General features: G+C 44.7%; 1 protein-coding gene across 1 annotated transcript; it reads left to right on the top strand.

The window, feature by feature from the left end:
• Positions 1–2,308: 2,308 nt before the first annotated feature.
• ATP6AP1 (ATPase H+ transporting accessory protein 1) lies at positions 2,309–20,528 on the top strand. Its single transcript, XM_044443760.1, has 10 exons — positions 2,309–2,444; positions 6,705–6,831; positions 7,887–7,961; positions 12,317–12,510; positions 13,556–13,596; positions 14,336–14,421; positions 15,051–15,286; positions 15,922–15,969; positions 18,221–18,455; positions 19,611–20,528. The coding sequence occupies exons 1-10, from the start codon at positions 2,347–2,349 to the stop codon at positions 19,818–19,820; spliced, it is 1,350 nt and encodes a 449-aa protein (XP_044299695.1). The 5' UTR covers positions 2,309–2,346; the 3' UTR covers positions 19,821–20,528.
• The last annotated feature ends 2,824 nt before the right edge of the window (positions 20,529–23,352 follow it).

The raw sequence follows: 23,352 nt of genomic DNA, 5'->3' as shown, positions 1-23,352 counted from the left end.
CTGCAGCCTGTCCTGAGTTCTATGGTGACATGGTGAGAAGGAAGGGTTAGGACTGAGGATGGCTTTCTGTACACATTTGGGCTCTGTGCAGAGAAGTACATGTGCAAAAGGGGCAACACACCCCTTTTTCGGCAACACACCTCTGTTGATGGAAAAGGCCCTCTCTCTTCCAGTCAGTTGAGAAGACATGGTGTTGAAAAGGAGACAGGTCACCCTGTACTTTACCTCTGCATCTCTCCACACCAGAAGAAGCTGAACACCACACAGAGAACATTCCCAATGTGAAGTTGCTTGAATTACAACTGTTAGAGGCTGATGGAAGGTTGTTCTGAAAATGTCACCCAGGTTGGCCATGGCCTTTCCTATATTCAGGAAGTGATGAGAATGGCCTGCCATAATTCTTGCTCAAAGCAGTCGTGCTAGGTGGATGGCATCCTAACCAAAAGTCCTGCCGAGTGAGATTGCCCTTTTAAGGGATAGAGTTAAGGTGACTTTAAGGGTGGTAGAATGAGAAATAGACAGAAATGGACCGTGGTGTTGTGCAAGCCTCAGTGGAATGATTTGGTTTTGTTTTGCAGTATGCTAAAATTAGCAAACTGCATACTGGGAAAAGTAAGTCTTTAGTGTTTTATTGAAGATCAGCAAAGGTCACATTTCATGGAGGAGTACATTTCAAAAATAAGAGGCCACTGAAGGAAAGGCTCTGTTTGTTTCTCTCACTGGTTGACCAGACAGCAGAGCCTCAGAAGCTGATCAGAAAGGTTAGGCAGATGCAGGTTCATAATGGTAGAAGTGGTCCTTCAGAAGGCCTAGTTTCAAGCCATTACAAGCTTTAAAAGCTAATACTAGCACCTTTAGCTGGGCCTGGAAAGGAATAGGCAGTCAGTATAACTGATGCAGAATGGATGGAACGTGACCGACATTCCAAACTACCACAAGCATTCTAGCTGCTGCATCACGCACCAGCTATAGGCATCTTTAAGAGCAGCACACTCTTATCAATTAGCTATGCCTGTGCCGTCCTCATCCTAAGCATGATTTCCCTAGAGTAATGAATGCTATGAGGACAAAAGTGAACACAAATGCTGAGCAGCTAACCTTAAATAAATAGTTCACTTAGCTACTAAAAGAAACGGAGGTGATGACAGAAAACACTCTGTAATAAAGGTAAATGTACATCAATAATTATAGGGAATAATTCTATATTAGAAAACTACAAAGAAGGCTGTTGCTCAATATGTCATTACAAATCTTTTAGGTACAACACTCTTAAAATGGTAAAATGTGTTAGTCCAAAAGAAATTCCAAGATGAATGTGCGATCATATGCACGTTTAGACAGAAAAAACTTCAATGTCCCTGGGACTTGTTTAGACAGAAAAATTTCCTCCATGCAGGATTGCTCCCTTAGACTTTTGTGTGCTCTAGGTTTCCTCCTCAGGCTAGATGTTCTGGTCAGAAAAATAGTTACCTGCCATCTGCACAGCAATACTAGGCTTCCCACCCCTAGCTCTGTTACTGTACATGTCTAGCTCACTGTTCCTGCAATTAAGAGTTGTGGCCTCAGTTAAGAGGAGACCCATGAAGCATACATGAAAATAGCCAATAGTCTTAGCACAGCTATTGAGTATATCCAGAGAGCTTATGGGGCAGATGGTCTTTTTTCCCCCAAACTGCGACACACCCTTTTATTTTTGCAACAAAGCTGAAAGGTAGGTTAAGCTGGTGACTGGCTGAAGGTCACCTACTGAGCATTATAGATGCAGGGTATTCCAAAGTTATGTCTAAGATCTTAGGAAGATGCTGAAACCACTGAATTCACATCTATCTTCTGCATACTGCAAGTCCTTCCTGGAAGAATATGCACCCTGGCTAAGATTAACATCCAGCAACGGAAAACACTACCCACTAAACACTCATACCTTCTTCCAGCCACAAAATCTCCTTTCCTGGCAAAACTCATGACTAGCGATGACACAGTGAATTCTCATGATCACAAAATTCCACGGCTTCTAGCAGCGGTGCTCGGGCCTAGGGCATAAATCCAATACACTCCGACTCTGAGTAAGCTTGATCAAACAGCGAGACTTCTACTCATATAAACATGTAATAGGCAGCCCCTTTCGATTTTATGAAATTCCGGGAAAGAATCTCTGATGAAAGAGGAAGGCAAGCTGAGCCAAGCTGAAGGAGGTTTTGATTGGTTCGTACTGTCTCTGCCTCGTGTGCTCATAGGCTGCCTTGCCCAGCCCGCGAGCTGCTTGTTTTCCTTCTAGCATTTTGATTGGCTGCGGCGCGCCGGGAATGCAGGGAGAACGGGAGCTTTGCGGAAAGAGCAGGAAGGAAGATGGCGTTGCAAGAGGTAGCGGCTATTTCGCTGCTGGGCCTTTGGTTGGTGGCCGCGCAGACAGGGCAGGTGCCCTTGCTGGCTTGGTCAAGTCACAGGTATGAAAGGCGTGGGCTGCCCTGTGGGGGTTTGAGACAAGACATTCTCGGGAGGTGGAGCTTGGCGATGACCCCCAAGGCAGATGTTCACGATTGCTTAGCACGGAAGATTGACTGCTTATTCGCACGGTGCTGTTTCAGGGGCTTTACTGGTATAACTACATTGTAGAGCATGAATGCGGGCGACATGGATTTTGCAAGCCTGTTTAGATACGTAATAGAGATAGGGAAGTGATTAACTACAACTCTTTTCGCTTGTGAGTCCCCGTCGGATAATGTGTGAAACACGCCCCTGTAATAATCGCAGATGAAAGTGAACTTCTGACTTATGAATTTCAGTGGAGCGGGGACAACTAATTTGCATTTTTTGATAAGTAAAGCGAGAGCTGCAGTCATTCATTCTGGGTATTGTGTTGTAAGCCGCCCCAAGGCTTCGGCAAGGGGCGGCATAGAAATGTTATAATAATAATAATAATAATAATAATAAAATAATAATAATAATAATAATAATGTTCTTTGTTTCTGAGGCTTGAGTGATCTGGGCAGCTGGGAATTTGGGGTGGAGGAAAGAATTTATATTTACAGTTTACATTTCTGTTTTTATAAAGAGGGTGGTTCTGGACCTCCTGACAGGTTGGTGCATGGTTTTGCTTTTATCCTGTTTCTGAAAGAGTCTTCTTAGCTCATTTCTTACCAGCCTGGCCACAGGGGCAAGAGAGAAGACAATTCTAGAACTTTCCTCAGCCATGTCTGCTTCTCACTCTCTGGAATGTTTCACACATTAGGTAGTGGCAAAAATGTTCACTGCTGCATGTATGCATAGGCAATGGTTGCAGCTAATCTTGGGTAATGATCTACCTGCCTATGCAAAATATATGTTTGCAAGCATATAGATAGCATATAACAATTGTTAGTGAGCATAATCGTTGTTGTTTACCAAACACATAGTGCAGAAATATGTCCTAAAATAGTGCAGTTGGGAAATCTATAGTTAAAGCAAACAGTAGCATGGTGTATTCTTCTGATGTTGTAGGCATTGCTAAATATACATGGATAGAGGAGGTAAAAATGATACACAGGTGGATATACCTAAGATAATGGTGAAATTCCACCTTCAAAGAAAGTAGCATTTGTTAATTATGTTGTGCATCATTGATGGCATAGAAGCTACCCACACTTCCACAATTGGTGAATGAGGTATTAATTCTCATGTGATGGGTATGCTTTTCCAAACTAGTCATTCATGTTGCAATCCCTGGGGAGATGTCCCTTGACGCTGGAGGGACAGAAAGGAGGTATGTGAGGAAAGGCTGTTGATGTACAAGATAACAGTAAAACACAATTTTAAACACCAATACAGAGATTTATCAATTGTTTTAAAATCTAGTTGGTATAAGAGGTAAGTCTGCAACTGCCAATAAACTACCTTATTATGAGAAGGAAGCAAAAGTGGGTTTCTCCAAATCAAGCAATTTTTCTCTGTGAAGACGGGGTCTAAAAACATCATTTGAAATGTTGAGGAAAATAAAGCACTTAAACAATGAAGGAAATTTCCATTGACTCACTGCCACATGGGTATATTCTGGAGTTGTTATGGCAGCGGTCTGGTGGTCCCTCACAGCATTTGGGAGGGCCATAAAACACTGGATTCCTAGATCCAAGGTTGGAAACAGTACGGTGCCTTCAGAACTGGGAATCTGTGTTTTCTTCCCCTTGCAGACAGTGTTGAAAGGAACATGACCCTGGAGAGTGCAGAAAGGGGGCATTTTGATGTGAGTAGAGAAGACTGGAGATGTCAGAATATAAGCTATCCTTGAGCCTCACCAGCTTTCTTGCTTCCCTTCTTAAGAACCACAGCTAGGTGGGGGAAAGGCCTGTCTAGCAAAACTACGGGAATGAGGACAAGGAGGCCAAAATCACCTCACTTCTCCTCTGACTCTCCATAGAATGAGCATAGGCCTCAGTGCTTGGGGGCTCCTATTCATTGCAGTAAGATCATGCAAAAACAAGCAAAAGTGATGGACATCAGTTGCAGTTCAAGACATCAGCCTTGAATCTGGTTAGGAGATTTTGGAGGGTAGGACTGGAGACCAGTTTCAGGTAGTTCTTGCATTCAAATTTGGTTTTACATCTTGTATGCTAGTAAAAACAGTGTTTGAAGGTGGTTAAAAATGGTGGGGGTAGTTGAATTATTGTCCCAACTAGATAGGTGTGGGAATGTTTTCTGTGTTCTGAGGATGTTAAGGGACAAAACTGTTTTTGGTGTGTGTGAAAAAAGAAGGGTTGGTATTCTTAACCACCTTCCCCTGTTTTGGGAATAAAGTACTGGTTTTGGAGATGGTTTTGCACTATCTTGTTCTTTCTTATAGCTATTTACTTTGCTGTCATTTTACAAGAGGGTGATTGCTCAGTGAGTATGTGGTTGAACCTGGTCTGTATGTGATACAGGTCTCTGGAGCCTATGTTGATCTTGTGGGTAGCTGTCTATTAAGCACAAATTTTTACTGGGATTTTCTTCCATTTCTTTTGTATTGCACAAAATTTTGTTTACCTTTTGGCCAGAAGGACCATCCAGGTGTCTCATAAAAGATAATACATACCCAATAGCAAAACAGTGGAATAAAACACAACTTAAAATTTAGAACAGCAACATATTTAAAACTAAAATCCTAAAACTTAGATACCTCATTCTTCATGCTTAAAGGTCATATCTGATCTCCCATATGCAAAGGGACAGTAGTGTATTGAAAACTTTTGTTTTTGCAATTTGGAATAAAAATTAAATGTTTGTGTATAGCATTACAATGTTATTCGAGTGACTTTATTACAATGAATCCATATATACGATTTACCCCTGTATGTTTTATCTATAGCAAAACAATTATTATAGAAGATAATTATGCAGAAACCAATGAAGATATCCTAGATATCAATGTATTTGTCCATTCATAAATTACACCTGAAACACATGATCAGAATAAAAAGCTTCAAGTCCTTAACTCACTATGTTATTGAAGGGGGCCATATGTTCTTCCAGTGTTGTAATATTAGTCTTTTAGCTGTCAAAGGGGCACAGAATACATCTCAAGAGACAGGTAAATAGTTAAGAAAAATGTATATCCTTAAATAATAATAACATCATGAATATCCAGAAATATTAACGAATTTTCCATCACAAAATGTATTCAGATTATTACTTCTTCCCCAAAAGAAGCAATTGTTAGGGATTGCCAAAAGATAAGAGCAAAAGATGTAATGTAGATTATTGAAAAGATGTTGTGATGTCCAGTGTATTGAAATGCCAACTTTTGCTGAATTAAACATAACTAAATTAAGCATTAACCTTTATGTAAGCCGTCCTGAGGCTTTTGCAATAGGATGGCATATAAATATCATAAATAAACAAATAACCTTTCTGAAATAGATGTTAACAAAGCAGTCCATTGATTGGGCAAAATAGGATACTCCATTGTTCCATGCTTGGTTACCCTGTGCATATTTTTTCACCTACAGTAGATAAATATACATGGATTGTGGATTGGTATAGCAGTTTGATCTCAGTCGATACTTGCAATAACAAAGGGGGGGCTGAAGTTATAAAGGTGGTGGGGCCAAACAGATTCCAACAGATGCTTCAGTTCCATGCATTGCCTTTCAGCTGGAGCTGGCAGATCATATTTAGCATGCGAAACAGAGAATGGCAGGAAGTTATCACCAGGACCTAAAGCTGATGCAGAATAAAAATTGCCAGTCTGTCCCAGTCCACTAGAAAAAAGAAACATTTTCTGGGCAATTTTAAAGTCTGGGTTTTCTCATACAGTTTATTTTGCTAAATCAAACTGCAGCTGATGTGAAACCACACCTCTAATATGTGCATAAGAACTTAAGAGTCATACTGAATTAAACCAAAGTCCTCTCCAGTCCAGCATTCTGTTCACACTGTGGCCAACGGTTGCACCGGTGATACTGTGAGACATACTACCTCTGATGCTGGAGGTAGCAGTGGATAGTCTTATCCTCCAAGGTAGCTCTGCTCCCTGTGTCACACTTGCCTGGGAAATCTCAGAAGAAGCTTGTGAGGAATGTACATAGCTCATCCGTGGTGCTCTATCCCCTCAGCAGTGGCATCTTTTACCCCCATGGAAGAGGAAGGAAGATATCCTTATCCTTTCAGATATTCTAGCATAAATATCTGGGCCTGGGTGGCCTCTCTTTTCCTCCTCCTGGCCCTTTTCTGCCATCTCCCTTCTGTAATCACAGGTCCTTATGGTCCCCCTTGGCAGTCCCGCATGAGGGGCATGTGGTGACAGAAACTCAGCTTGCAGCTCTGCTGGACTCAGCACTAGACAGCGGACCTCACAATGTCCTGCTCTTCCTTCAGGAGAAAGTGAGTATTTCTTTCTCTGCTCCCTGGTGGAAATCTTAGGCTGAGAACACGTGTTAGACTTCATATGTAAGCCAGGTTTGGTGAATTCCTTTCCCTTAAAGAATTCTAGGATGAGATTTCCTTCAGAGAATCCTAGTCCCAGTCGGGTGGCCATTACAATTTACTGGCTTGCCAATTTTATTTATTTTACTAAGAATCTATAGAGTGGGGATATTGAGCTTCTTTCAGCTTAAGGGCTGAATTCAGTTTCTGCAAAGTTCTTGGGAGGACCATATTTCAGTGGTGGGCAAGCTCAAAGGCAAAATGTGTTGGCCCCAAAATATGACTCATGTCAGTCTATTTTAGCTTAAAATTCTTGCCAGTAACTAAACCTTAGAAGGGGCATGTCCACCAGAAATCCACCAAACAGTTGGTGGTTGAGGGAAAGGCACACCCAAGGGCCTGATTCTTTCCCCTATGCCACTTAAGTAGTCCTGACAGTTTTGTTCAGACTCATTAATACCCTCTTCCCAGCATATTCTTTGACAATAGAATAATTTTCTGGAAGGAACTTCTTTTAAACCATCTAATGCTATCATTGCGTTGGCTGTTTGAGGACTGTTTCCTGTTCCTTTTGTGGATCAGCAGAAAGAGGAACTTCCCAGTTTTTCAGAATATACACAGGAGGAAAGGAGAAGAAGCCTCTTTGCCTTGATCATGTGAGCTGGGCTCCCTGTAATTTCTTGTTTATCACTTCCTCATTCTGTTGAACATGTGTTCCTTCTGCAAATTGAAACTAATTTTATGACAGTGCCAGTGGACTGTTGCTGCTGCTGTTCTGTTTGCATCAACTATTTGCTAACATGCTGGGAAAAGACTTGGACTGGAAGTTGTGGGGGAGCCATTTTGCCCCTAATCTGGAGAGCCGGTAGGGCACCCTACACCTGTTTTATCTCTTTCTTTGGAACAAAAATCAAGGCTGCTTTTGGATGCTTGAATTGGAAAGAAATGTTTGAACTGCAAAGCAGAAATGTCATGGTTAATATTTAAAACGCTGCTTTTGTCTTCTCTCCCAGCTCAGCATCGAGGATTTTACAGCCTATGGTGGGGTTTTTGGGAACAAGCCAGACAGTGCCTTCCCCAACCTGGAGGTGAGTGAGGAATGGTGAGCTGTATTTTGGGCTGAGTCACTGATTTCTCTCCTCACCCTGCCCCACTGCTGTGCATGATGGCACTTGGAGCAGGCCTCTGCCTTCTAGCAGGCTGTGAAGCGTGTACATAAAAAAGAGGAACTTACCATAACTGGGTGTTCACCTTCCTGTTCAGTCTACTCGAGCTCTTTTTCCATGCTGCTTCTTTCAGAACTGGGACAGCTTAACCTTCCTTTTTAACTGGTTAATCATCACAGGATCTAAGAGGGAAGAACTAACTCAAGCTTAGGTTATTGTTGTAGATGTGGAGTAGGACTTGCCTCTTCCCCGCCCCCCACCCAGACTGAAGGGGCATGCAGCAGACAGCATGTTGGACCAGGGCCTGAGAGGCTGGGTTCAAATTCTCACATAGCCATAGAGCTCTCCCTTCCTCCCTCTCAGGCTAGCCTTCCACACAAGGATTATTGTAAGGAGAACTGGGTGTGGGAGAGCCTTGCAAACAGCCCTGAGCTGCTTGGAGGAACAACTGAGTAAAATTTTGTTTCCAGCTACAGTGTTCAAAAGCTTTCGTTGATTTTATATCCTGGGTGATCAGTAAGGCCTTTCCATGTTGGTGAAAGTCTGACAAAGGGCTATCTGCACTTTGCTTAGTTACTGTAGCTGTTTTTTTCATTTGTACCATACCAGCCTCTTCCATACTAAATCATGAATTAATGCAAGAAGAACTTGTTTCTGAGATTTTCTGGGCATGAGTTCTCCAAGCAATCCAGGGTGTGTAAGACAAACAAAATCCTGACACGTATTTCTTTAGGAAAGGAAAATACAAATTAAGCTATAAAAGAGATACATACTACAAAGTGTTTCAGTTTTTATTGTTTTTATTGATCTTTCATTGTTTTAATATTGGCTTTCTAGGATATTACTTGCATAGTCCCTAAAGACTGCTAGAGGGGTTATAGAGTTTTTCACATTCTTGATTTCATAGCAGGGAATCAGAGCTCTGACACCACCACTTTTGGAAAGAACCAGGCTTGCTCTTCTCCAAGGTCAGGAAAATTGTCTTGGAGAGGGATAAAAAAGGTGGGGAGGGGAGGGGAGCAGCTGGGATACAAGCTGTACTGCTGCTTTTCCATGCTCCTTTCCTCCTGTGACATTCCAGAAAGATGATCAAAAAAAGTCTGTCTAATAAAAATGCAGAACAAGAGGTGTGGCAGCGAAAGCAGTCTCCTCTTGCACTTTGGTTGCTCGGCATTGGATGTCCATAAGCCTCTGAGTTCAGAAGCTTCTGGGCAGGCCAGTAGGACTGTGCTCTAAGAGTTTAAAAATAGAATAAATAAATGTATTCAATATATAGGCTATGTAGAAGACGCAGCATTGTTTAATCCTGTAAAAGTGTATAGAAAATGACCCAGCTCCCAACTTCAGGGAAGTTCTCTGTAGAGATGGAAATGACTCTGTGTTGTGTGCAGTTCCATCCTTGAAGGGAGTGAGACAGGCAACTAAGCATCTATCCCTTCCCACAGAACTTTGATCCAGCAGCTCTTGATTGTTGTGCTGGCTATTAATAGTGAAACTGGGGAATTCATTACAAGATGCAGTGATGGTCACTAGCCTGGAGAACTTTAAAAGGGATTAGACAATTTCATGGAGGGTAAGGCTGTTGGTAGCTACTAGATCTGGTGGCTACTGTATATTCCGGTGTATAAGACAACCCTTGAAACCAGAAATAGTGAGGCAAAAATTGAGAATTGTCTTATACTCCAGGTGAATAAACGGTCATCATACTGTAGGACTCTTGTATCCACAGGGGATAGGTTCTGAGCTCTCTGGCAGATGCCTGAAACCTCAGGACCCCTGTGAAAGTAGAAAAACTGCAGACACAGTATCTCTAGCAATTCTGTTTGGGGACACCATGCTCTTTGTCTCAGCACTAGGCAGCCTCATGTGTATTGTCTCTCAGTGGATGCAAAGACTATAGAAATTTTCACATTTTTTACTAGAGATATACCTGTATATAACAGCATATAAGATATTCCTTGAAACCAGAAATAGTGAAGCAAAAATTGGGAGTTGTTTGGTACATGACAAACACCAGAAAAACAGCCCAAAATATTGATCCCGTCTTATTGTTGTAAGCCGCCCCGAGGCTTCGGCGAATGGGGCGGCATAAAAATGTTTTAATAAAAAATAATAATAAAAAAAATGCCAATGTATAAGGTGACTCACATATATGGTGTATGCTTCCTTCTGGATCAAAGGCAGTATGCCTGTGTATGCCACTTGCTGGGAAATACAAGCAGGAGGGTGCTTCGGCATGCATGTCCTGATGGTGGGTGTCCCATAGGCTGCTGGCTGGATTAGGTGGGCCCTTGGTCTGACCCAGCAAGGCTCTTCTTGTGTTTTCAGGAGTACATCTATGCTGGAATGCCAGCAGTAGTTGCACCAAAACCCTGTACTATCAGTGCCTCTTCTCTGAAGTACCCTTCTCTCTCTTCCTTGTCGTCCTGTGTTCTGTTTTATTGCTGTTGCTGGGAGAAGTACCTATTCTGTTAGGATGCTTCCAGATGACAAAGGAAAAGCAACTGTGTGTGTGTGCATGCATACATACTTCCAGGCACAGCCTAGTTTGCTCTGGATAGCTTAACCTCTTTATTCAAGTATAAGGAAGGTGGAAGTGTGTGTGTGTTTGATAGTCCCAATCTTACTAATGGAATGCAGGCATAATCCTATATCTCCACTGCAGCTTTATGTGGTGTCAGTGTTGCATTCCTTTATGTTTGCAACCATACAGAACTCTAGATGCCTTGAGAGGTATTAGAAACATAGAAACAGAGCGAGTCAGAAGGGGTCTCCTGGGCCATCTAGTCTGACCCCCGGCTCCAGCCGGCTCCGCTCATGACATGCCCACCATGTGCATGTCCAGCCTATCTTTGAACACCCTCACTGATGGGGCCTCAACCACCTCCCGTGGAAGCCCATTCCACACCCTCGGGGTCCTAACTGTCAGGAAGTGCTTCCTGGCATCCAAATGGAACCTGGGTTCCCTGAGCTTTGCTCCGTTGGAGCGCATCCTGCCTTCCTCTGCAGGGGAGAACAGGTCTCTACCCATCTCCATGTGACATCCCCTCACGTACCTGTATGTCGCCAACATATCCCCTCTGAGTCTCCTCTTCTCCAGGCTGAAGAGACCCAGTTCCCTCAGTCTCGCCTCACACAGCATCCCCTGCAAACCGGCCACCAACCTTGTGGCCCTACGCTGCACTGACTCCAACCTGGCTATATCCTTTCTATAATGAGAGGCCCAAAACTGAACACAATGCTCCAGTTGCGGACGTACCAGAGTCATATAGAGTGGTAGTAATACCTCTCTCGATCTAGAAGGCACACTTCTGGCTATGCAACCAAGGGTGATGTTCGCCCTCTTGACCACTGCATCACACTGCTGACTCATGTTTAGCCTGGAGTCAACCAGTACCCCTTTCACAAGTGCTGCTCTCCAGCTACTTGTCACCTAACCTGTACTTATGACAGCTATTCCTATGCCCCAAGTGCAAGACCTTGCACTTATCCACATTGAACGCCATCCTGTTGTCTCCTGCCCACTTCCATAGTCTGTCCAGATCAGTTGTGGCCACTGCTCCAGTTTTAGTATTGTCTGTGAATTTGATCAGCAGACTGTTCACCCCTTCTTCCATGTCATTTATGAAAAGATTAAACAGGATTGGCCCCAGGACAGAGCCCTGGGGGACCCCGCTTTTCACTGGCCGCCATCCTGATGATTCCCCACTAATGGTTACCTTCTGCTTTTGGTCAGTCAACCATGCCCTAATCCACTGGACAGTGCTTTGGTGAATCCCAAAACTCCTCAGTTTCTCCCATTGTAACTCTTCCCTGCACAACCTAATTGTTCATCAGATGTCACTCCTTTTCACTAGGTTGGTCTTTTCCAACCTGTTGCCCTCTGGATATGTTGCCCTACAGCTCCCATAATCCCCCAGCTAGTGATTAATGGAAGTTGTAGTCCCAACACATTTGGGAGGGCACTAGGGTGAGAAGCTGTGATAGCTTTCAGATGAGAAAATGCTTGATTAGGAAACCACAGTACATGGAGTGAGTATTACACATTGGTGATAGAGAATCACTTGGAGTCTCTGGCATTAACAGATCTGGAGGGTGAAGAGGGCTACTGAAAGTCAGAAATCGATAGCTCTGTATGATGAGCAGGTGGGGTTGGGAGCAGGGAAGTTCAGAGCTGTGATGGGAGCTGAGGAGCAGCCCTGGAGGCCTCGTTATATGCCATGGGTATTGAAACACCTCTGGGGCCATGGTTCTGACTCTCCCTGCCTTCCCAACAGAATGCACTAGGGGCTGCTTCCTCTTCCTTGGTTCTTCCTTCTGTGGACTGGTTTGCAGCCAGTGCTGTCCCAGCCTTTCTGAAAGCCAAGCTGGGCATATCACCTCTCCATGTGGACCAGAACACCCTCCAGGAACTGCGGCTCAATGCCACCCTACCTGCCCTGCTGTTGATACGGCTGCCATATACCACCGGGTATGTAACCAACGTAGCAGCATCTTTCTCATATTGCCAAAGCCGATTATGCCCTTGGCTGCATCCGTGTGTCTGCACAGTTGACTAGCAAGCACAGAATATGCCTATTGTGTACTGAATTTAGCATCCGGGTAGCATATGGTCCTTCAGAAGAGCATGCTTCTGACTCTCATGGTTGTTGAAATTGAATTTGAAGCTTGTGTGCAATCAGTTCCCAAAAACGCAGCTTCTCTGACCTGTTTCTTCAGAGCCTTCAAACTCCTGTATCCAGTCTTCCTGTGTCTTGCCATGTGTCCTTTCTGCCTTTTCCAGTAGGGGTGAAGAACCTTGGGCTCAGGGACCAAATCTGATCTTTCCCAAATGGCCACACCCTATTTCTCCCAAGCACTAATAATTTGCAGGTTTCCTTGCTTTTTCTGTAGTTTGCCCCCATTCTAAAGAGCTGACATGCCTGCCCCAAGGCTCGATTACTGACAATGAGAGCTTTAAGTTCAGACATGCTGTTTGGCGCTGCTCACTACTAGAATAGAGTCCCCAAGAGCCCTTCCAATATTAAATTCATCCCTTGGACTGAAAGAGGCTCAACTGTTTAATGCTCTCCAGTGTATTTGGCGGCATCCTTCCCTTTCTGCCTCAAAGCTGCCCCTTTCCAAACAGGCTAGAGTTCCCTTAGCACAACCTTCCTCAGCCTGGCAACCCAAGACATGTTAGACTTCAATTCCCATAGATTAATACGGCTGGTTTGGGATTCTGGAAGGTGTTTTCCAATATGTCCAGAGGTCATCAGGTTGGGGAAGGACTATGCTAGTATTTCAAGTAACTATCATTGGTCTGAAGCTCTGGCTGATCAATGATAGTTAGCCAGGGCTTGGACTTCCTTTGTCCTGGGCACTGAGAGGCCGTGTGATCCTAAATGCCAGTGTCCCAAGCCTTCCTGTCCAGCTAGAGAGGCACTGATATTTTGATGCAGACTCTTCATGTCCAAGAGGGAGTTGTTAACCAAGCAAATTTCCTTCTCTCTCTCTCTCTTTTCCCCCTACTCTAGCTCTAGTCTCATGGCCCCAAAAGAAGTTCTGACCAGCAACGGTGAGCAAAAGTGTGGTGCCTCAAGCCCAGTGGGGAAAGAACAGCCTCTTTATGCTGGGCGCATTGGTTTGAATTTTCACCTGCTGAGGGAGACTACTCTTGGGCCTGTCTAAAGGGTCAGCTTGAACTAAATTAGTTGGGTTGGTGTTACACTGCCTCAAGGGTTGACCTTGTATCCAGCATCTGGATCAGTGCTTGTTGGCTGGCCATGTAACTTCCTCAGAGGTGCCTGATGGCAACTTCCAGCATGGATGTGGCTTGTGATCCAACAGGTTGGGAAAGGCTGAAGGACACCAAGGTGGGGGAGACCACATTAATACATGCCAACAAACAGTACCAGTTGGATGTCCTCTCAGAAGGGGCAGAAGTGATATATGAAAGCAAGCAAGGATGTTGAATGTGAAGTAGAAAGACCAGGAGCCGGTTGGCAACCTGGACCAAACTCTGAACAGATGAGTGGCACAGTGTGTGGCAGGAATCCATTCATGGGCTTGTATTGTCATTGGTCAGCGGCTGCAGGTCAACTTTCCCCTACATAATACTCACCAGGGATGCTAGATTGTAGTTGCATCATTCCTAGCCGGTGTGGCCATTGGAGTTGCTAGCTGACAATGATGGGGTTGCAGCCCAAAAGCCCTGGGGGGCACCACATTGGGAAAGTCTGCTGAAGCTTTTCAGCTGGGATACTCTCTGGGTTTTTTCCAGCCCTTTCTCTAACAAGGTTTTTCCATATGTGCAGATGAGATCCTGGGACAAGTTTTGAGTGCCCTTCAATCAGAGGATGTCCCATATACAGCCATTCTGACTGCTCTGCAGCCTTCACGGGTACAAAGACCTCCTGATTCTTCACTGGTTTTTTGGATTTCCCCCATTCCTAGGAATATTTCATTTGTTCAGCTTTTACCTTGCCATTTAGCCCCCAGGAACTAGCTTCTGAAGTTGCTTTGTGAGATGAACACATTATACAGCTGCCTTTCCCAAGTTGTTACTCTCCAGAGATGTCAGACTGCAATTGCCAGGACCTCGGAGATGCTGGGAATTGCAGTCTGACATCTGTGGAGGGCACAGGGTTGGAGACCACATTCAAAACCATTAAAATACAACAAATGAAGGCAAGGGCTCTCAAGACCTATAGCCACTGCTGCTTCATGGGCTCTACCTTTTTTGGCTGCCATGGTAACTTTGGATGGCCACGGTACTTGGAGGCTATCTGAGGCTTCCTGACACTAGAGAAAGAGAGGCCATCCTGGAGGAGGCACTTCATTTTGAAACTCATCTCCTGCCCCCACTGCCCACTTTTGCCTCTATCCTCTGTTAAGGTGATTTTTAAAAACATGTTAGGATATCAACTATGTTACTGTAGTGTTGTTTCCACACTTTTAAACTGCTCAGAGTACTTTGGTTATGGGGCAGCCTATAAAGAGCACACAACTGAAATAAAGCTTCCCCTCTAGGTTGTCCGGGATGTGTCTGATGTGGCCCCTGACAGGCTGGGTCGGCAGCTGCTTCAAGAAAAGACTACGGTTGCTCCTCTTCGTTTTCCTACAACCGGGGACCCATCGATACTCTTCTGGGCCAGTAACTTCTCAGTGGCTATAAACGACACTTGGCACGACCTCACTAACCTCACATTTGGGGATGCTGCTGTTGTCAAGGTGGAGCAGTCACGTTGGAATTACAGTTCTTCTAGGTAAGTTGAAGGCAGGGTATATGAAGTTAGGCTCAGAGGTGTACGATCAACAGCAGGAATGGAGGGAGAGAGCTAGAGGCCATCTGATGAGCTGGGATCTTGGGGGTAGGGGGAGCTTGCGTGCATTTTCACATGTGCTGGGGGGTTGACAGCCAAGCATGCTGAGGTGTAAGTTGTCTGTGAATTCTGCAAAGGAACAACTGGATTCCAGTGCAAATGGATCCAACTACTTGCCTGCCTGCCTGCTCATCTTGGCTTGACAATTTTACATCTGCCAGTCATAATGGGTAGGAGTAAGCCATGTCTCAACCCTCACCATCCTGGCACCCTCCAGTTGTGGTAGACTGTACGTCCCATCATTCTCAGGCAGTTCGTATTTCAGCTTGGTTGGGGATGATGGGGATTATATTTCAACTCATCTGGGGGGCACCAGGTTATAGTTCCTTATCTCTCAAACACTAGCAACACCAACCCTGGGGTCTGATCCTGGAATGCCTGTTCCCCCCTCCCCAAGTTTATCCCTTTCTAAACTTAGGACTAAGAACTTGGTTTCAGCACACACATGCCTCTATAAGCTTGGGTTGATGAACATCAGTGCTTGTTACCTTTAACCTTGTTTTTTCTCCATATCTTAGCTTGGTCCTGGAATATCCAAACGTGGGTGGGCAGCCCTTGAGTATCACGTAAGTGTGATAGGCAAAGCTCTTCAGATTCTGTTCTTACAGCAGCAAATATAACTTTCCAGCAAAGTATGCTTCACCTTTTGAATGTGGGGAAATAAACAGCCAAGTTGGTTCCTGCCTGTGGCAGGTTTGGAATTAAGAACATAGAGGATGGGCTGGGTCAGAGCAAGGGTCCATCTGGTCCACTGTTCCGTTCACACAGGAGCCAGCCATCTGCCAGTGGGAACCCCCAAGCAGGCCCTGACAGCAGCGACACCCTGCTGCCTATGTTCCCCCACATGTACATAGACATGCTGCCTGTGATACGTGAGGCAGGGTGTAGCCCTCGGGACCAGTGTGCTCATTCTGCCCCACTTTGTTTTTTCCTGTTCTTTTTAAACTGTTTAGTTCACTCCACTTTTTCTTTAAAGGTATTTTTGAAAAGGTACACACAATAAATTCTTTAAAGCAGGGCTGAGCTGCGTGCTGCACTCAGACTAAGTTTTCATTTACTCATTCATTCATTGGATTTTTATCCTGCCACATTAGCCAATAAGGCTCCCTGAGCAGATCACAAGGTTATACAATAAAAAGTGATGTTAAAATTAACAAATAATATAACCATAAAATCCAACAATTGAAAGCTAGTGCCATTATAAAACTTAAGAAGACCTCAGATTTATTGAGAGACATGAGAAAAGCCACAGCAGCAAATTATAAAACAAGATGTTAAGATAATTTTAATGAAAATATTGGGAGAATAAAAAGGTCTTTGCCTGGTGATGGAAAGAGTACAGAGAAGGCACCAGGTGAACCTTTCTGGGGAGCTGATTCCACAGTTGAGGAACCACTGCTGAGAAGGCCCTTCTACTTGTAGCCACCCTCTTTATTTCCTGAGGATGTGACCCTCACCCTCAGTTCATACTTCAGGCACTGCATGGGGAGGAAGGAGGACAGGAAAAAAAGAGGTGGGAAAGAGAAAAGGATGGCCCACCCATCTTGTCTCCACCCTGGCTACAGCATGGCCCTGGCCACTGCAAACCGGTGGCCCCTAGCAGCTCACCCATGAAGGAACATGCAAGCCTGGCAGCTTGCTGAGGGAGGAGTTGTAGACTAAAACATCCAAGTAAAGTGGATACACTGTGATGTTATGGGTTAGTCTCGCAGCAATTGTTATAGATCTGCTTAGAAGCATAGCAGCTGGTTTGCTTATCACATACCTTTTTAATTATGCATCTGGGTAACTTTGGGGAGCAAGTACCATTGTGGCCACAGGTTGGAGGAGGTATTGGCATTGGGGGATCAACAAGTCAGTTGAAGAGGCTAATGGATCCTAGCAGTTTCCAGAAGGCTCTGGGGAGCTTCTGGATGGTATGACTGGTGCTCCTGTCGAGGCCCAGTTGCTCTGTGGAAAGCAGAGATGACTCAGGCGATTGACACAATTAAAACACAATGCATCCAAGCACCCTCTTCCCTTGAGCATAGCCTGGCCAGCTCCTTGGCACAGACCTGAGTGCAATGCACTGTACATGCCACTGTAATGCCTTTAAAAACTCCAGAAACTTCAGCTGATCCAAAATAGGTCAGCTAGATTGCTAAAGGAGCTGGTTTACACCATCCCTTTTCTAGTTGCAGCGGGCTGTCAGCTGAAGTCTGGGCCTGATTCAAAGTGCTGGTACTAACATTCAAAACCCTAAACAGCTTGGAGCCAGGTTATCAGGAGGATCCCCTCCTCCTGTATGTATCTAACTGTGCTCCGAGGTCATATTTGGGGGTCCTTCTCCTGGACCCCCTTCCAAAGGAAGTGAGGCTGGTGACTACCAGGAGGAGAGCGGTTTCAGTTGTGGCATCCTGGTTGTGGAATGAGATCCCCAAAGAGGTACACCTGGCGCCTACTTTGTCCTCTTTTTGGAAGATCTTTTATTCTCTCCACATTTTAACAGTTTATTTTTAACTTCATTTTTAATGTTGCATTTAACTCTGTACCACTGCTATGAATCTATGCTGATTCAATTGCAATTGCGACTTTGTTTTAAGATGATTTTATCTTGTGTTGCTTATTTTTTTTCTTAACTTTGTTTAACTGCCTGGAGACACTTGGCCATTGGGCAGTATAAAAATGAGTCCTACGATTGCAAAATGATCCTGGGACAGGGTTTTAAGAGCATAGGCCAGTGAGTTTGTAGTGAAGCGATGGGATTTTAAAGAACTGCTGGAGGTGATCTTCACCAGTTGTTACTTTTCTTCTTATCTTCTCTCCTGCTAACTCCAGATTCCACATGACAAACACCAGTTACAGAGTGTCTGCACGGTACTGGTTTACCCTCCACACTGTGGAGCTGGCCAGGCCCTCAGCCCCACCAGCAATCTTCAATGCCACCCAGGTCTCAGCACCCAGCAACTATTCTTTCAGCTGTGCCCATGTCAGCAGCCTGCCAGCCTCAGGGGCCATCTTGGTGCCCAGCAGCAATGCCAGTCACTGGAAAGTGCTGATCACAAATTTTCAGGTATGTTATTGCAGGAGACCATGTAAGCTTACAGTAATGGGTAGGCTCTTGACCAAAGGTCTAGACCAGGGGTCCGCAACGCGCGGCTCCGGAGTCACACGTGGCTCTTGAACCCCTCTGCTGCGGCTCCGTCGCTCAAAACACGCACCGGCACAGCCGCTGATCTGCTTGAAGCTCCACTCAGGAACTCAGCAACTCAGCGCTAGCTAGTTAAGTAAATCAGCTAGTTGCTACATTCCTCTGCTAAGCAAGCTTCCTGCAGGCTCTCATGTTGCACAAAAAGATTGCTGAAAAGATTGTCCCAATGTAAGCTCCTTCATCTGAATGTTAAAAGCTGCACTTGGGACCTGTCACAATTCACAGCACTTGACTGTTAATCTGCTAATCAGTCACTAAACACACCTGTTTACTGAGCCCCCCCCCCCCCAGGCCAACCATGGATAAATCGAAGAAAAGAAAAGTTTCTGAAGAAAACCAAATGTTTGATGATACTTTGGTAGATTCATTTGCTTTTACTGCTGACGAACTTATGGGGTTTGCTGTTTAATGCATGGAGCCCTTTAGCACTGACTTTGACTCTTCAGGAAGCTGTTCTCCTATTCAAAATAAATGAAAGAAGTCCTACTAGTTTATAATGTAAGATTAAAAATAACAGTTTTTAGTGACTGAACAAGAGCTGCAGCTAAATCATAATGAAGATATACATAGCATTAAGGTTAAAAACGATATATGCAGTGTTATCTTCATTTTAGATGTCAAAAGGGCTTTGCGGCTCCCGGTGTTTTCTTTTGTGTGGGAAACAGGTCCCAATGGCTCTGAGTGTTAAAGGTTGCTGACCCCTGAACTATACTATTCAGGAAGACAACCTATCCAACCTTCCTTAAGTAGGTGCTGTCCTTGAGCTGGCCACCTCTTCCACAAGCTCTCTGGGCAGGCTGTTGCTTAGATTCCATGACTGAAGCCTGAGGAGCTGAGCCAAGGGAAACTTTTCCATGTCCCCTTCCTTTTCCAGGCTTTGCAACGGGCAACTGAGCAAGAACTGTGTTTTTCCTCATGCTGTGATGTGGGATGTGTTGGGTTCACATTGAAAGGTAGAGGTTGGGAGGAGGCCAAAATCAGCTCCAGTCTCTAATATATGCACTCCACTCCCTGCAGATCCAGAGCTACAATGTTACAGGCGAAAGGTTCTCCTATGCCAGTGACTGTTCCGGCTTCTTTTCTCCTGGAATCTGGATGGGCTTGCTGACCTCCCTGCTTCTTGTTGCCATTTTCACCTATGGCCTCCATATGGTCATGAGCCTCAAGACCATGGACCGCTTTGATGACCCCAAGGGGCCTACCATCTCTGTGCCCCAGACAGAGTAGCCTCTACCCTACCCTTGGGAGCCTGCTGACCGTGCTGGGCTTCTTCTGTTCATTCCATCCACCATCACATCTCCTCCATCCTTAGCCCGATGCATTAAAACCTTTTTGGTTCCTGTCCTTACTCTATCTTCCTTCTGCTTCTTCCCTCACCCCAGAAGCTGCTTCCCCACTAACTTTCCCTGACTACTTCTTTCTCCTTCTAATCCTTTCTAGCTTCCTCAACCTATACCTTCCATGGAGGCACACTATAAATATGTGGGAGGTGTGGTTTTCCTACTGAATGGAGGTGCATTTCCTGCATGTGTAGCAGTGTTGAGACTAACTGCACTGAAATTTGCCGAGGACAAATCTCTTCAGGGACAGGCTGTCATCCCCCTTCAGTTTCCAGTGGGGTAAAAGCAGTCCCGCCTTGTAATGTGATGTACATTCTCTCTGGGTTCCTTGTGCTGAATGTCTTTTTAACTAGCTCCAGTCCTCAGATCCCTTTATTGCAGTGTTTCTGTTGTATTCTAAGTGGTCCCCCCTCCCCTCCCCTCCCCTCCCCTCCCCTTATTTATTTTTGTGGTTCCTGTGATTAATTCTGTATGCAGTGACTCAGTATTTGGGATTCCATGCTGCTTTTGATGGGAGTGGGAAGGATTCCCTTCCTGTGATCCCCTGCTGTTTCATTAACTTGAAAGACGTGAATAAAAAAGATCAGTCTGTGTAGAGTGTGTGTACAGAATGGGAGAGGTTACACAACAAGAACTCCTTTTTCAAGGGGACCATTTGATTTTTTACCACTCCAATGTGTATTTTAATTTATTAGATTTATATCCCACTTTTCCTTACAACAAACTCAAAGTATCTTGCAGAATTTTTCTCCTCCTGCTCTCCATCTTATCCCCACAACAACAACTTTGTGAAGTAGGTTGGGTTGAAAGTCTGTGACTGGCCCAAAGTCACCTACTTGGCTCCATGGCTGAGCGGGGACTAGAATCCAGATCACTTCAGTCCCAGTCCCATGCTGACACTCTGTCACACTGGTGATTTTGTGAGATAAAATAAGGGAAAATATAAAAAGGTATGTTTTCATACACAGAGACACACATGGCAAAAGTATAAAATGGACTGGCCTTCCATGACATTGTTTTAGATCTGTAATATGTGGGGTTAACCGGCTAGCATTAAAATGCTGTGGGTTGGCTCCAATGTTGTCATTCTGCTCATGAAATGGCTTCCATTAGAAGAACCAGGAGGGGTGTAATTCTGCACTCCACATGCCCTCAGAAACTGCACCAGAGGGCTGAAAGACTTTCCAGAGCAAATTTTTGAGTGACATAAAGGGGAGGAGAGGAAAATCCCATTGTGCTATTAGATTTCAACATTAGATTTAACCTTACGTCTTTAAATGCTGGTGGCAGGTAATACTGCTAGTTGAGAGTGGGAGCCTTAATAAGGGTTCCTAGATTAGCAAAGGAATGACAGCTGGCTATGTCTGTCTTGTGCTTAATTCCCCCCCACCCATTAATACAGTAGACCGGAAGAAAAACCTATGCTTGGGTTTTGTGGCTCTTTTCTATTGTTTTATTAGTTTTGATAAGTAACTTATTTACTACTTTGTTATATTCAATTCCCATAGTCCAAAGTAGCTGAAAATAAGTGGACTTTGCCCTGGTTCCAATTGCTGTGTTTAACATAGATTTGCAGTTTCGTCTGCCTTTTGACCAAACCCATGCTCACACATATGAAACTCTTCCTTGGCTTTGTTTGCCTGTTTGCTTACTTTATTATCTTTACTGAAGTGCAATGGGGCTGATCTGGTTACATTACAAAAGTCTCTAAATTCAAACTATTGTTCTTGAAGACTTCCTTAAACCCAGTGAATCACCATATTTTAAAGACATGGATTGAGATAGACTTCTAGTTTGAATGCAGAATAAGAAGCACCTGTCTACCAACTGCTTGATAACAGTTTTAAGTGCTGGATATTAGGTACTAGCAAATCATATGTTGTGGGCTATTATCTAGCTATTTGGCAATGACTGACAACCTAATAAAGAGGAATTAGAATTGGCCTTGAAAACATCACCATTGTAATGTTACCAGTAAACCCAACTTTTTACACATTGCAATAAATTACTCTAGAAACTGAGTAAATAATTTCAAAGTGACCCATTTAAACTAGAGTTGTGTAGCATCTCTTCATAGGCTGTTCTTCTGACTATATTTAACAACTTAGCTACCTATGTATTTCCAACGTTTTTGTATATATTCAAAAGGATAGCTATTCCAATTAAGATACACTCTTGAGCTTTCTCAGTGGTAGTGTCCACACATAATGGCAAGGCATGCTGCAGTTTGCTGCTTGTTATGTATGAATCCAGGAAGCTTGGTGAAGTATGGTTCCTTTGTTCTGTGAATCCTCCACAGAGAACCGACCATCTATTTTAAGGTATCTGATGCTTAACCATTGCTTGTCATTATGTGTGGCTTCATTAGTAAATGTTCTGCTGCTTCCCTGTTTCTGCCTAGCAACTGCTGAGTTGCTGACAGCAGGGAGCTGATTGGCTGTCTCTGTGCTCTTTTTCTCTACTGGTGTACACTCTAATGCCTGCGGCAGGGCTGTGGGGCAGCAAGATGGGACATTGTGGTGGCAGGGCGCTAGCACGGGAGAAAGGAAGCACTTACAGCAGCATGGACTGTGGGGTTGAGTCACTGGTTGCTGCCCCATGCCAGAGCTGCACTCACTAAGTGCATTGCCCTGGTGCTACACAGGGAAGCTCTGGTCTAGGGAAGCTGCCTTGTTCACCAGCACATGGAAACTGTACAGGGCATCCCCCAAAGTGAGTCTCCCAGGAGCCCATGTCTTCTGCTCCGCCTCCTGTCTTCTGCCTTGCTCCTGCCCTTTCCCTGACAATCCAGAGGACTCCTCCCAAGCCCTGCTGTCCCTGCTCTTGACAACCTGCCAGTGGAGGTTCCCAGGCAGATTCCAGATGAGCACTGACAGGCAAGTCTAGCCAGCAAAGCATGTGCCCTCTGTTCCTAGCACTGGTGCCCTCCACGCAGTGGGCTGCAGGGGGAGGGGGTGGCACTGGTAGCATGTGCAATTCCCGCACATGGGCAGGAGCTTTGAGCGCATGGGTTGTGTAGGCTGCTGGGGAAGAAGGCAGGAGCAGGGATTGATTTCTAGCCATGGAGGCTGATGGGGTACGTGCTGCCATTTGGAGGAAAGATGGAGGTGAGTGAAACCTATTCATGAGTAGTTACCACATGAATGTGTGTACACAGGACAGGAGAGATACCATGGTGCATAACTTGATTTAGCACTAATTGAGAACAGTCTGAGTAAATGAAAGAGGTCCCAAGATCCTGTGTAAGACATGTCAGACTACTGTACACTTAAAATCCAACCCTAGATCAACCTGAAAGCTGTACTATCATTGATGAAAGAGCTGCCTTCCCCAGCGTGTGAGCAATAGTCAACTCCCCCCCCCCAAAAATGTTAATAGCACTGTGTTCTAGAAGAGCAAGGTGGGCAATCTGCAAAAGC

This window comes from Varanus komodoensis, unplaced genomic scaffold (genome assembly GCF_004798865.1).
Source record: "Varanus komodoensis strain SLA01 unplaced genomic scaffold, ASM479886v1 scaffold42, whole genome shotgun sequence".
NCBI classification, from domain to species: Eukaryota; Metazoa; Chordata; class Lepidosauria; order Squamata; family Varanidae; genus Varanus; species Varanus komodoensis.
This window is presented reverse-complemented; position numbering and strand designations above follow the sequence as displayed.

What these genes read in the sequence shown, in the direction of transcription:
- ATP6AP1 (XM_044443760.1), top strand. Translation starts at nt 2,347, where the DNA reads ATGGCGTTGCAAGAGGTAGCGGCTATTTCGCTGCTGGGCCTTTGGTTG. An exon ending in TGCTCTTCCTTCAGGAGAAA is followed by an intron (nt 6,832 to 7,886) that starts GTGAGTATTTCT and finishes CTTCTCTCCCAG; the next exon opens with CTCAGCATCGAGGATTTTAC. An exon ending in AGAAGTTCTGACCAGCAACG is followed by an intron (nt 13,597 to 14,335) that starts GTGAGCAAAAGT and finishes CCATATGTGCAG; the next exon opens with ATGAGATCCTGGGACAAGTT.